The sequence below is a fragment of the Suncus etruscus genome, chromosome 3, assembly GCF_024139225.1.
Source record: "Suncus etruscus isolate mSunEtr1 chromosome 3, mSunEtr1.pri.cur, whole genome shotgun sequence".
NCBI lineage: Eukaryota > Metazoa > Chordata > Mammalia > Eulipotyphla > Soricidae > Suncus > Suncus etruscus.
Window position 1 is genome coordinate 20,770,576 of NC_064850.1, and position 15,006 is coordinate 20,785,581.

General features: G+C 45.5%; 3 protein-coding genes across 3 annotated transcripts in view; 1 reads left to right on the forward strand and 2 right to left on the reverse strand.

Moving 5' to 3' along the window:
* Window positions 1-3,074, reverse strand: part of ANGEL1 (angel homolog 1) — a 31,173-nt gene extending 28,099 nt beyond the window's left edge. The window contains exon 1 of the mRNA XM_049770374.1: window positions 2,983-3,074. Within this exon, the coding sequence (XP_049626331.1) occupies window positions 2,983-3,046 (64 nt within the window). The 5' untranslated portion in view covers window positions 3,047-3,074. The remainder of the gene's footprint in view (window positions 1-2,982) is intronic.
* LOC126004088 (peroxiredoxin-1) overlaps window positions 1-15,006 on the reverse strand; it is a 1,184,503-nt gene that overhangs the window by 1,102,064 nt on the left and 67,433 nt on the right. The window lies entirely within an intron of this gene.
* The window catches only part of LRRC74A (leucine rich repeat containing 74A), a 47,348-nt gene continuing 46,463 nt past the window's right edge, over window positions 14,122-15,006 (forward strand). The window contains exon 1 of the mRNA XM_049770709.1: window positions 14,122-14,158. Coding sequence (XP_049626666.1) covers window positions 14,122-14,158 — 37 coding nt within the window. The remainder of the gene's footprint in view (window positions 14,159-15,006) is intronic.

The window sequence follows — 15,006 nt, forward strand, 5'->3', positions numbered from 1 at the left end:
CTCCAAGAGTTTTTCTAATTTTATTTTTAAAAAAATGTCTAAAGACATTCCCAAAGAAAAAGCTTTAGTGGAGACAAAACGGATGTCTCAGAAGCTATGCAACATGCTTAGCAAAGGCCCTTCATCCTTTTTTCAAAGCTGTTTATTCTGCTCATAAATCTGCACTACCTCATTATCAGCTTTCCTATTCCATAACACATCAGAAGCTGCAAATCAGAAGGTGCCAACAGAGAGCAAGAGAAAGCAGTCATCTTTCTGCTAGAGCAGCCACAAATGACAGCCCACAGGCACCAAGTGGGGGGGGATCCTAAAATTAAAGTCCTCACACCCCAAACACTAAAACTAAATCACTTGCACATAGGACAAGTGATAAACACTATGCTGACCCTCAATCCTCAAAAGATTCATTTTATGAGCTCAAATGTTTTCAGGAAGAGTGACAAAAACTTCAAACTTGGAGCCAAAGTGATAGTAGGCCAGGTAGGATGTTTGCCTTGCGTGTGGCCAACAGATATAATTCCTGACATTTCATATGGTCGCCCAAGCCTAACAGAAGTGATTACTGAGCACTGCCAAGTATGGCCAAAAAAAAAAAAATCCAAAAATATCCTTCAAACTCGTTTGTTAATATGTCATGACAGATTTATGCTCCATTAAACCAGTGATTTTTTCCCCAGTACACACCCGGTTTTGTTGGGAAGCTCTGGTTATCACAACCATGGGAACATTGCTGGCACCTACTGGTGGATAGTGGCAGCCCAGGACAGCCCCACAGGATTGGTGCACATCCTGAAGTCAACTATGTTGAGACCTGCAAACTGAACCCCGTGGGCTGGGCTGGCACAGCTTCTATGCACACCTGGTGGCAAAGGTGCTTCAGTTTATGTGTTAGGTTACTACATTTTCTTTTTAGGTTTGTGGTGGTGGTAGTGGTGTGTGGTTCAGCATAATTCTTTTATTAAAAAAAAGGGGGGTGGAACCTGCCAGGTAAGCCAAATACACAAAGCTAATACAGATGGGGTTTCCCTCAGGGTGAGTTGAAAGGAATCCTTCCTCCCACATCCCTACATCTCTGGGGGCAGGGTGGAGAAACCACTGGGCTAAATGTAACTAAGAGGGCCCGGAGAGATAGCACAGCGGCTTTTGCCTTGCAAACAGCCAATCCAGGACCAAAGGTGGTTGGTTCGAATCCCGGTGTCCCATAGGGTCCCCCGTGCCTGCCAGGAGCTATTTCTGAGCAGACAGCCAGGAGTAACCCCTGAGCACCGCCGGGTGTGGCCCAAAAACCAAAATAAATAAATAAATAAATGTCACTAAGAGATGCCAACCCCACCCCGAGCACTGGAGATGCTCCAGCCATGAAGGTGCTTCCGGGAATCTGCTTCTGCTTTCCTTTTCTCATTTTTCCCCACACTAAGTGGGCCCTCCAACTTTATTCTGAGGAGCCCGGGGGGTCAGGGGACCTTGCCCAACCTGGGCACATGAGTGGAAGCAGCAGCCTTACGTTAAAGTTGTGCCAGTTAAATAATAAACTTAAAAACACTTAGATGTGGGCGGGAGCGATAGCACAGCGGCAGGGTGTTTGCCTTGTAACACAGCTGATCCAAGAGGGACACGAGTTCGATTCCCGACATCCCATATGGTCCCCCGAGCCGGCCAGGAGCGATTTCTGAGCACAGAGCCAGGAGTAACCCCTGAGTGCCACTGGATGTAACCCAAAAAATACAAATATATATATATACATATATAATACATATAAAACATATGTAACATACGTATTATATATTGTATATGATAGATTATATATAAGAGTATGCGCGGGTTTAGCTGACACAATCCGGCAGAAGTTGGGAGCACAGAAAATGCTCGCCCAGTCAGAAGACTCCGACTCCTCTAATCTAGCTCCTTGCCTCTTCCTGTCGGAGAGTTGCCACAGGCTCTGAAGCCACTGTGGGTGCCCCAGGAGCAAGATGAACAGATGGGGACGAGGTTAGGGGCCAGACTCTTCCCACAGAAAAGTGCAAGTGGGCAGCCTCCAGGCCACTAGACCTTCTACTTCAGAAAAGGCTTCACCGTGGAGGGCACCTCCAAGTTCGGGGCTCGCTTTTTTCCCCACGGGAGCCTCCAGACTCTGAGGCAATGAGGTGCTGAGACCCCAAGATGCTGAGACTCTGAGGTGCTGAGACCCTGAGACCCTGAGAGTCTGGGGTGGTGAGACCCCGAGACTTTGAGAGTCTGGGGTGCTGAGACTGAGACCTGAAGTGCTGAGACCCTGAGACGCTGAGACTCTGGGGTGCTGAGACCCTGAGGCGCTGAGAGACTGGGGTGCTGAGACCCCGAGACTCAGGTGCTGAGACCCCGAAACTCTGAGACTCTGGGGTGCTGAGACCCTGAGACTCTGAGGTACTGAGACCCCGAGACTCTGAGACTCTGGGGTGCTGAGACCCTGAGACTCTGAGGTACTGAGACCCCGAGACTCTGAGACTCTGGGCTGCTGAGATCCCAAGACTCTGGGGTGCTGAGACCCCGAGACTCTGACACTGGGGTGCTGAGACTCGGAGACTCTGAGGCGCTGAGCCCTGGCCGGCAGCTCTCCCTCCTCCGGGCATTCACCTCAGCACTCTTGGAGTCCAGGCCGGTGGGTGACTCAGCGGGTCCCCAGGCCCTCTCTGCACCCCGAAGCCCGGGAAGGACAGGGCAGCGCCAGCCCAGGGGCCCGCCTCCTGCCCGGGCAACTGCGGGCGACGCCAACAGGCCTCGCACAGCCGGAAGAGTGGCCCCGAGGGCCAGGCCGAGGCCGAGGCCTCGTGGGGGGCGCGAACGGGCGCTGCAGGCCGCCCGCCACCGCAGGAACCTGGGCAGAGCGCGGCCGGCCGATGGGCGTGAGGCCCTGGGCTGGGCGGCCGCCCCAGGCCCCGAGGGGGGCCCCGCCTAGGCCTCGCCAGAGCCTGGCACCCGCCCGTCAGGACGCGGGGCCGGTACCTGAGAGGGCGCGGAAGAGGCGCGCGGCCGGCAGCAGCAGGTAACACAGGCACGACGCGATCATGGCCGGCCGCCCGCCCGCGCCCGCCTCAGACCGCCTCGCCTCACCACCGCGGCACCCGCTAGGCTGGCTGGTCGCCCGCCGCTCCGCCCATATATGGCTAGCCACGCCCCTAGTGCCTCACGTGGTTCGGACACGCCCCTCGACCGCCTTACTTGGCCTCGGGCACGCCCCCGAATACGCCCCGGACACCTCACGTGACTCAGGACACGCCCCCCCGGCCGCCTCACATGGCCCCGGACACGCCCCCCCAGCCATCTCACTTGGGCCGGGGCATGCCCCTTCCCAGATACGTCACGTGGCCTCACGGGGCGCTTCAACAACTTTATCGACACTTCCGGGTTAACCCGGTAGGTGTCTTGGGAGGGCAAGGGAGAAGCCGGTTCCTTAAGCAACGGGCCTAGTTTCCCGCCAAAGATCTCAGCACCCAGTTTGAATTAATTTAGCTCAGCCTGGGGCCGGAGCGATGGCGCAGCACCCGGGCAGACTTGGGTTCGATTCCTGCTGGTGTCCTATATGGTCCCCCCCTAAGACAGGAGCCATTTCTGAGTGGCATAGCCAAGAGTAACCCCTTGAGCGTCCCAAAAACCAAAATAAATAAATAAAATGAAATGAAATTTAGTTCCTCCCTGAGGCATCCATTTAATGGCTCCAGTTACATTCCCACCTCTGCTACTTCACTGGACGCCCTATTCCCTGCGTCCACCACTTGGCTCCTCCATTTCCTCGTCTGCCATATGAGACACTGGATTTTTCTCTAAGGCCTTCCGCACTCACTGTTCTCATCTCAGACCTGAGAAAAGACAGCAGGCACACCCCTCTTTTATCTCATTCCCCCACCTCAATCTCTTAATTGTTTCCCCCACTCCATTTCTAGGTCCCAAGTTGAATCCACATTTTGTTTCAGCACATAAAATTTTACCCCCTTCTCCATCATGTTCCAAAGGAGCAACTTTTCTCAGAATTTGGAAAAGGGGGTGAGGTTCTCGTTGGAAGTGGGTAGAGAAAGGCTCCAGAGGTTAGAATTAGTTTTGCATCTTTTCTGTCTCCCTGAAGTCCACCCACACCCTCCACCCTCAAACTGGCCCCAACCCAAATCAAAAGAAGAAAGAAGAACGACAGGAGTCCCAATGTCAGTACAGTACCCAGTGCCTGAGCTGTGCAATTTCCAATTTGGGGCTGGAGCTTCTGTTGTTCCTGGAAGCCCTCTGGGGAATCACCAGATCCAGGGCCAGCGGGGTACATCATAACCCTGAAAACCTGCATGGAGGAAAAGGAGAGAGTCAGTATGGAGAATTTTCTGTTATTGAAGCTAGCTCTGGAGGCACTGTGGGCCTAAGATCCAGCACAGGCCCCAGGGGTAAGGTGAAAGTTTGGGGTCTTCTAAGAGACCAGCACCCAAACATTAGTTCCACCTATGGAGCCACACACACACACACAAGCCAGGCTCACTCCTTTGACCTTCCTATACCATCATTCCATTTTGTCCCAGGAGTTTTCCAGAAGTCCATTTCCAAGTCAAAACCTAAATTTAACTTATCTAGAAACTATGTTTATCAATTTTTTTGAGATGATGACTCCATTACCACTTGGGAAATGTCTTATAAAGACTTATTCCTAGGGGCCAGAGCTATTGCACAGCAGTAAGGCATTTGCCTTGCATGCAGCCAACAAGGGACAGACCCCAGTTCAAATCCCGGCATCCCATATGGAGCCTGCGAGGAGCGACTTCTGAGCAGAGAGCCAGGAGTAACTCCTGAGCACCACCAGGTGTGACCCAAAAAAAAAAAAAAAAACAACAACAACAACAAAAAATTTATTCCTGCGCTTCATTTCCAGAGTTCTGATTTAACAGTGTGGAATGGGACACTTAAGCACTCAGGTTATTCTGATGTGGGAGCCATCTAATGTCATATTCTTTCAGAGACTTTTCCTGAGGCAAAAGAACTCAGGTTGCTAGGTTGCCTTTGCTGATCCATGATCAGCCATGTTGGAAAATACTGAGCTATACGAGGCTCATCTGAATTCCTGGCTGTTTGTTTGTTTGGTTTTGGTTTTAGGGCCACACCCGGCGATGCTCAGGGGTTACTCCTGGCTGTCTTCTCAGAAATAGCTCCTGGCAGGCACGGGGGGCCATATGGGACCATATGGGAAACCGGGATTTGAACCAACCACCTTTGGTCCTGAATCAGCTGCTTGCAAGGCAAATACCGCTGTGCTATCTCTCCGGGCCCCCTGTTTTTGTTTTTTGTTTTTTTAACCACAGAATCCATCAGATAACCTCATCTTGTCTTCATAGTGCCTTACTCAAGCTTCACTGTTTATATTTTTAGACCAAAAACAAACTCTGGGCTGTTCCAAATGGAGGGTCTCCTTCCACTATCCCCAGCTATAAGGGTCTTCCCAAAGTATTAATGTGTGCTAAACAAGTCATAGCTGCAGTTTGACCAGAAGATGTATACTGTATACAACCTCAGGCTTCCCCAAAGGAAATTTTCAAGTATAATTTGAAGCCTGTCAGAACTATTCCAAAAAGTTTTATGACTGAAACCCAACTACAATAATGTTTGTAATTATGGTGCTTAAATAAAGATATTATTTAAAAAGGGGAAAAAAAGGTACCATTCCAAAAAGAGAGACTAGATGAGTCTCTTAATTCATTCCAACTGTGATAGCAAGTGAAGGCAATGATAAACAACCAAATATCTACCACTGGGGGCAAGCATAAGGTTTCACAATGCTGTGAGAAGTTCAAAATGCTCTTTTTGGGGACCCACGTCCAGTGACATCAGAGGTTGCTCCTGGCTTTGTGCTTAGAAATCATTCCTGGTGGGCACAGGGACCATATGGGATGGAAGGAACCGAACCCAGGTTGGCCATGTGCAAGATAAGCATCTTACCAGCTTTACTATCTCTCAGGTCCATAAAATTCTCTCTTTTTTTTTTTTTTGGTTTTTGGGCCACACCCGGTAACGCTCAGGGGTTACTCCTGGCTATGCGCTCAGAAGTCGCTCCTGGCTTGGGGGACCATATGGGACGCCAGGGGATCGAACCGCGGTCCGTCTCCTAGGCTAGCGCAGGTAAGGCAGGCACCTTACCTCCAGCGCCACCGCCCGGCCCCGTTTCTTTTTTTTTTTTTTTTTTTTTTTTTTTTTGGTTTTTTTGGGCCACACCCGGTAATGCACAGGGGTTACTCCTGGCTATGTGCTCAGAAGTTGCTCCTGGCTTGGGGGACCATATGGGATGCCGGGGGATCGAACCGCGGTCCATCCAAGGCTAGCGCAGGCAAGGCAGGCACCTTACCTTTAGCGCCACCGCCCGGACCCATAAAATTCTCTCTTAAGGAAAATTTCTTGTGTGAATCCTCTTGAGGATTCAGATTTTATTTATATCAACAGATATGTATAGAAGTTTGACAGTGTCTTTTTTCAGTGTATCGGCTGAACATATCAGGCCATCATCATATTTCCTGTAGGACTGCAGCAACTACTGACCAAAGCCTAGAACAGTGCTGCCCAAAGGAAATAAATTATGAGCTACTTATGCAATCTAATTCTTTTCTAGTAGTCACCCATAAAAGCATTTTTAAATCAGGTTAATTTTTTTTTTTTTTTTTTTTTTTTTGGTTTTTGGGCCACACCCGGCGGTGCTCAGGGGTTACTCCTGGCTGTCTGCTCAGAAATAGCTCCTGGCAGGCCCGGGGGACCATATGGGACACCGGGATTCGAACCAACCACCTTTGGTCCTGGATCGGCTGTTTGCAAGGCAAACGCCACTGTGCTATCTCTCCGGGCCCAAATCAGGTTAAATTTAATAATATATTGGCCCCACAGAAACAAGAATTTTTATATTTTAACATGTCACCAATGCTTAGAATGAAATCTGTAAGCATATCTTTGAACTCCTGCGTGTGTTTTATGTGGAACTCACATCTCAATTCAAACTTTCCACTTTTCAAGGCTCAAGAGCTACGAGGGGCTATTGTATTGAACATGTGTGGATCTGGAGAACACAACCTCTGAATTGGGATAGGCTGAAAGAGTTGTCTATCTTCAACTTTATCATTATCTGAGTTGTCTACACTCCTAGTAATGTGGTTCTTCCAAGTTTAAGTTTTCTGTGGCATGTCAGAATTCATGACTAAATAGTGTCAGTCTGTGGCCCGTGGTTTGGATTGAGTTTTTCATTTGGTCACTGATTCACACACTCATGTGTTAGATTTATCATGCTCTTATCAGCGTCTACCCCTTATCTTTTTTTGACTTCCTAAGCACCTTTTCATGAAAGTCTTGACCCTGCACTCAGTTTTTCCTACCTCAACTCTCCCACCTCATGTGATAGAGCAAACCACACCCCAAATCCTAGAGGCTCATTGTCACCACCTATTGACTCTCACACTGCACTTCACCCCCCAAACCCACACACATATACAAACTTTCATATGTCATCACAGTGTATATTCCCAAAATCCTATATAGTCTTCTCCTGAACACTGTCAGGAATAATTCTTGAGTGCAGAACCAGGAGTAATCCCTGAACATTCCAGGTATGGCAGAAAAATATGAGTCAAAAATAATGATAATAAAAAAAATAATTGTCTCTCTGGTGGTTCTTCCTAAATCTTTCTTTTTTTATATGCTTTCTGCCCACTTAATTCTTCTCATAATTCTTTTTCTTGGAGAATTTGGACCTTCAGTAATAATTTAATGGCCATCAAATATAGTAGCTAACAGGGCCCAGAGAGATAGCACAGTGGTGTTTGCCTTGCAAGCAGCCGATCCAGGACCAAAGGTGGTTGGTTCGAATTCCGGTGTCCCATATGGTCCCCCGTGCCTGCCAGGAGCTATTTCTGAGCAGACAGCCAGGAGTAACCCCTGAGCAACGCCGGGTGTGCCCCAAAATCCTAAAAAAGCAAGGAAGGAAGGAAGGAAGGAAGGAAGGAAGGAAGGAAGGAAGGAAGGAAGGAAGGAAGGAAGGAAGGAAGGAAGGAAGGAAGGAAGGAAGGAAGGAAGGGAAGAGGAGGGAGGGAGGGAAGGAGGGAAGGAGGGAGAGGAAGGGAGAGAGAGAGAAAGAAAGAAGAAAGAAAGAAAGAAAGAAAGAAAGAAAGAAAAGAAAGAAAGAAAGAAAGAAAGAAAGAAAGAAAGAAATGAAGGAAGGAAGGAAGGAAGGAAGGAAGGAAGGAAGAAGGAAGGAAGGAAGGAAGGAAGGAAGGAAGGAAGGAAGGAAGGAAGGAAGGAAGGAAAGAAAGAAAAAGAAAGGAAGAAAGAAAGAAGAAAGATAGAAAGAAAGAAAAAGAAAGAAAGAAAGAAAAAGAAAGAAAGAAGAGAGAGAGAAAGAAAGAAAAAGAAAGAAAGAAAAGAAAGAAAGAAAGAAAGAAAGAGAAAGAAAGAAAGAAAGAAAGAAAGAAAGAAAGAAAAGAAAGAAAGAGAGAAAGAAAGAAAAGAAAGGAAAGAAAGGAAAAGAAAGGAAAGAAAGAAAGAAAGAAAGAGAAAAAAGGGGCCTGGAGAGATAGCACAGTGGCGTTTGCCTTGCAAGCAGCCGAACCAGGACAAAAGGTGGTTGGTTTGAATGCCGGTGTCCCATATGGTCCCCTGTGCCTGCCAGGAGCTATTTCTGAGCAGACAGCCAGGAGTCACCCCTGAGCACTGCCAGATGTGGCCCAAAAACAAACAAACAAACAAACAAATAAATAAATAATAAAAAATATATATAGTAGCTAACATTTTCCTTCAAGAGGTTATTTTTGGTTTTGCCTTAACTAGCAACGGCTCAGCTTTACCAATGTAGCATTTGAGTAACCAGAAGTAATACCTAAATGAATAATCACAACTGTGTTTTAGAAAAACCTCAATAGATGTTAAAGTTAGTGGGCCAGAGAGAAAATATTGGGGTTAATTTATTTACTGTGTATGCAGCCAACCTCTGTTCAATACCCAAAGCCATATATAGTCCCCTAAGCACCGCCAGGAATGACCCTTGAGCACAGAGCCAGTAGTAAGCCCTGAACACTGTAGGTTTTCAGGTTTTTAAATAGATACACTTAAAAGTTTTTAAATAAAAAAAGTTTTAAAGGGGTCGGAGCAATAGCATAGCAACATCATAGAGGTAAGGCCTTGCACATAGACGACCAGGGAAGGACCCAAGTTCGATCCCTGGCATTCCATATGGTCCCCAGAGTCTGCCAGGACTATTTCTGAGTGCAGAAATAGTGGCCAAACAAACAAACAAAAGGTTTTAAAATAAATAAAAACTTTAAATAAAAAGCTTTTAAATTTTAACAGATTTTAAATAGAAACTTAAATTTAAAAACTTTCAAACAAATTGAAAAACAAAGTGTCCAAAAACATTTAAGCAGAAACAGGATGTTTGCATAATTCTTAAAACCTCTTATGTAAATATAAGCTAATCATGAAGAAGGAAATTGTGGCTTGACCAGAGAAATCTGGCAAAAGCCACCTATATAACAATGATCAGCTTTATGCACCAGAGACTAATGCTTCAACTCTGCCCTTCTCTTCAAAATCAGGACAGACTATAAGACAGATTGTAAATTAGACATTTTTCAAAATACCTGACTAGTGGGGTCCAAAGTGATAGCACAGCAGTAAGGCGTTTGCCTTGCACTTGGCCAACACAGGACAAACCCCAGTCTGAATCCCAGCATCCCATATGGTCCCTTGAGCCTGCCAGGAGTGACTTCTGAGCACAGAGCCAAGAGTAACCCCTGAGTATTTCTGGGTGTGCCAAAAACCAATAAATAAATATTTATTATTTATTGCCCCCAAACCAATAAATAAATAAATAAATAAAAATACAGGGCAGATTGATAATACAGTTATAAGAAACTTGCTTTACATGTGACTGACACCAATTCTATCCCTGGTAGTCCATATAGTTCTCAGAACATATCCAGGAGTGATCTCTGAGCACAGAGCAGGAATAAGCCCTCAAACCTTGCTGGATGTGGTCCTCAAATAGAACAAAACAAAAAAGATAGCCTTAAGTGATAAAGTTTTCAAATAAAAATATTTAGGGCATGGGTCAGAGAGATAGGGGTCAGAGACATGTGCTTGCCTTGCTCATGATTTACTTGGGTTTGATCTCTGGCACTATATGTGTGACATATGGAATTTGATTCTTGACAGCTCAAAGTTAAAGTGATAGACATATAAATCTACTTATATTTTATATATAAATAGATATATAAAACATCTTTTTAAAACAAACTTTAATGATGTCTTGAACAATTTTACTTCTCCCTAATTGACTCCTTTTTTTTTTGTTTCTTTGTTTGTTTGTTTGTTTTGGGGGGTCACACCCAGCAGTGCACAGTGCTCAGAAATCGCTCCTGGCAGGCACAGGGGACCATATGGGAAGCTGGGATTCGAACCACTGTCTATCCTGGATCGGCTGCACGCAAGGCAAATACCCTACCACTCTACTATCTCTCGGGCCCCAAATTGACTCTTATTTATTTATTTATTTATTTTGGTTTGGGGTCATGCCCAGCAGCACTCAGGGGTTACTCCTGGCTCTAGGCTCAGAAATCACTCCTGGCAGGCTTGGGGGACCAAATGGGATGCCGGGATTCGAACCACTGTCCTTCTGCATGCAAGGTAAAAATGCCTTACCTTCATGCTATCACTCTAACCCCATGACTCTTATTTTTAAAACTATAGTAGGCCATGGCCTTGTCTTGTACAGGCCAACCCTGGTTCAACCCCTAGTACTACATGAATATAGCACCATTGAATACAGCTGTATGTGGCCAGACCAGCATTCCAAATAATAATAATAATAATAATAATAATAATAATAATAATAATAAACAATGGTGTTATCTAACATTATTTTAAAAAGTCTGATTCTAGCATGTTATTGTTCAAAAATATCCAGTGTGTTGAGGACCGAAGAGATAGCACCGTGGTAGGGTGTTTACTTGCATGCGGCCAACCCAGGAAGGACCCAGGCTCCATCCCCGGCATCCCATATGGTTCCCCAAGCCTGCCAGGAGCAATTTCAGAGCACAGAGCCAGGAGTAACCCGAGTGCCACCAGGTGTGACCCAAAAACCAATATATATCCAGTGTGGAGCTGGTGATGTAGTGCAGCAGGTAAAATCCAGGTTCTATCCTCAGCATCTTAGAGCACCACCGAGAATGTGATTTCTGAGTACAGAGATAGGTATAACCCGAGCATCTGTAGGTATGGACCCAAAACAAACAAAAATCTTGCGTGGCTCCCAATTATCTTTTAGATAAGTTTGAATGTATTACTGAAACTTTTGGACCTTTGTGGTTTTCCCTGTTCTTAGACTCTGTGAACCTTTACTTCCTCTAAACTTACCTTAAAGTCTGTTGCCTTTCTTCACTTATTTTTCTGGGAAATGCCTATTCCAGAACCCATAAATGCTCCACATTTGAAGAATTCTCTAGCTCTCCCTTAAGCAACCAGAGAATCTTTCTCACAATCCTGGTTTTTGTTTCTGTTGTTTGTTTGTTTGTTTGTTTTTTGGCTTTTGGGTCACACCTGGGGGCATTCAGGGTTTGCACCTGGATCTGCACTCAGAAGTTACTCCTGGCAGGCTCGGGAGACCATATGGGATGTCAGGGTTCGAACTGTGGTCTGTCCTGTATTGGCAAACACCTTACTGCTGTACTATCGCTCCGGCCCCAACCCTGGTCAATTTTTTTTTTTTTTTTTGGTTTTTGGACCACACCCAGCGGTGTTCAGGGGTTTCTGGCAGGCACGGGGGATCATATGGGACACGGGAATTCAAACCAACCACCTTTGGTCCTGAATCGGCTGCTTGCAAGGCAAACGCCGCTGTACTATCTCTCCAGGCCCCCTGATCAATTTCTAATACTGCCCTTTTACCCAGGTAATCTTTGCCCAGTCATAATTTGGAGAATCTTCCTCTGCATCTTTATTCCAGAGACCATAGGGTACTATTTAGAGGGAACACCCAGACTGTATACCAGGAACTTACGTATTACTCTCTGGTCCTCATTAAGATCCTTAAGGACATTTTCTTGGCCTCTGCAGCAAATAGGGTTGACCAGATATCTGAAAGGTCTTCAAGATTCAGAACTATTTCAGTATAATCCAAAGAGATGATAACTCCCCCTGATTTACTTGGTATTTATTTTGAGAACCCATATGAGATTTGACTATTAGAATGATGACATAATGCTGACTTAGGGTGACTCAATTTGTGTAGATGCTAGGAGTTCTATTCAGGATCCCCATAATTTAGGATTGATCAGGTCAACACCCAGTTTATCCTATACATTTCTTGAAAGGGGTCTTTTTTTAATCACCATAAATGCAGTTAAAAAATGTTGATAGGTGAGTTTCAGTCATACACTGTTCAATACCAATCTCTTCACCATTGTTCATTTCTCACCACCAATTCCCCCAAGTTACGCTCCCATCCTTATGTCCACCCCAGCCTATGGAAAACACCTCTCTCTCTCTCTCTCTCTCTCTCTCTCTCTCTCTCTCTCTCCTCTTCTCTCCTCTTCTCCTCTCTCTCTCTCCTCTCTCTCTCTCTCTCCTTCTCTCCTCTCTCCTCTTCTCTCTCCTCTTCTCTCTCTCTCTCTCTCTCTCTCTCTCTCTCTCTCTCCTTTCTCTTTATTCCTTTTAGGCACTGTAATTTGCAATACTGTTATTAAAGGGGTATCAATGCATATCACTTTACTGCCTTTCAATTCCCAGGGTTGTTTTCTTGAGTATGTTTTGGTTTTGGGTGGGTTTTTGTTGTTGTTGTTTTTGTCCACACCCAGTGGTTCTCAGGTGTTACTCTTGGCTCTGCACTCAAAAAATCACACCAGGACTATATAGGATGACAGAGATTGAATCCTTTGACTGTCCCTTTAAAGGGGATGCCTTAATCATGTGTTAGTCATGGCTACATCCTCTTTCTCATCTTGTGCATAGTGTCTTATGTGTACATTGTAGATACTGACTAATATTTGTCAAAATGAGTGTTAAGAGAAATGAGCAACATTTTATGTATACATATTCCCTTTGCATTAGGGTTCTATCTATGTTCTCCCTATGCACAATCCTAGATCTTCATCATTATTCTGAGTGCCAAAGAAGAATGTTCATGTCCCAAAGCCCTCCAGACACTGACCTGACCGTTGATGTGCTGAAATCTTATCAAGGAGGAATAAATACACCTCCAGATTGTCTTGACAGTAAACTGCAAGTGAACTTCAACTTTAAGACATGTGAAAATAGCCCATCATGTGAATGATGGTTGAGTGGTTTCAAGTTAGGCAGCCCAGTAACTTGAAATAAACAATGTTTTGGCTGCAAAAAATCATAGTGTTAGAACATATGTCATGCTTTGCTTTTGATCTTCTGCTCCAAGGTTGAGGGTATTTTTTTAAAAAAAAAAAGAATTAAAAAAAGGAATAATAACTGGGTAGAAAAAAACTGAGTTCACCCATCACTGAAATATTTTGTACCAGAACTACAACCTCCTTGAGAGAACATGGTGGTGGTTCTTTACAATCACCTGATTAAAGGGCTTGGGTGTGGTCCTGCCTCCGAGGGAAATAAAATACCCCTATAAAGGCCCCCCACAATACCTGAGCACTCGAAGCCAAGCCTGGGCTTGGCCTCAATAAACATAGGAAAAAAGATGACTGCTAGAGTCACTAAGAGGGTGGGAGGCCTGTTGCCAGGTCCCCCCAGGTGGAACACAATGACTGCATGAGGTCATGGAATGTTGAAGATGACATAAAAGTGAATCCTAAGTCACAAAGTCACGGCTGGTGGGCCTCCTTTTGACAGGGCTCCCAAGAAGAGACCTGTGTCACTTTTCTCAATGATCCCAGGAAATAGCTACCTCTCCCAGGCAGAATTGGGATCAAACTCATGCTTGCCTCATTCTCACCAAAGCCTGCTCCCTCCAGAGCTTGCTGGAATATAAAAATAGCAACAGGCCCCTCTGGGATTTGTCTATGTGAGGCAGGGTGCACTAAGCATAAGACAGAGTGAATGAGCAACTGTGCTTCTTAAGAAAACAGCAGAAAGTTGTCAAGAAGCTGGCAGCAGGGCCCTGACACCATGGACAGTGAGGATTCTCTTGATTATGATACAAAAGGTGAAAAGGCATCCTATTTCTCACCACTAGGCCCTCTGTCTCAATATGACAACAGTAGATACATCACTCCAATGCCCCCTTCCCTCCTAACCTGAGACCCTCTAGAAGTGGGTTGCTGTGTTAGATTGACTTGAACTCAGAACTGGCCAAAGTGGAGGCTGTTGGGTGCAATGCTGCTGTGGAACTGACCTATACCAGCTTTACATGTTTTTTATTTCCATTTTGTGGGCCAGATGATGTCACATTGATGGTTTGAAACCTGCCATATTGAGAATACTTACACCCTGTAAATTGGCTAACACTACAAATCAGGTTTGGTTTGGTTATGGGAAGTCAACTCAGTATTGACCAGCGCTCTACTGGTTGAGTCGAATTCTAAAATTGTTTGCATAAAGTCTTTATGCTTTGGTCAGGCTAAGCTTGGTGGCTCAGGTGCTGGATCCTCTACCTGTCTGTCCAGTGCTACTTACACTCCTGCTCACACAGACCTTATCTTCTAGATTGGGAAATAAAGGAGTAGAACTAAGAAGCAGAGCAGGACTCATTGGGAACTCTACTATCTTAAGAGCTCGGAGGTAAAAATCTGGAACTCCTACCACAGATGCTCAGGCCACAAAAAGAGCAATTTGGCCCTTTCTAACCTAATGGTGCACCATGGCTTCCCAAACTAGGAAGTCCTGATGATGTGGATATACTAGCTTTGGACCTTTGGATGATGCTCTCAGGAGCTTAGGATTGGACCCAGATCAGTTCAGGACTGGACCCAGGGGTATATCTAGTATGTGCATAGATCTGATAGAAAGGAATTTAAAAACATGTATATTTATTTATAGCCATTAGTTCTGAGT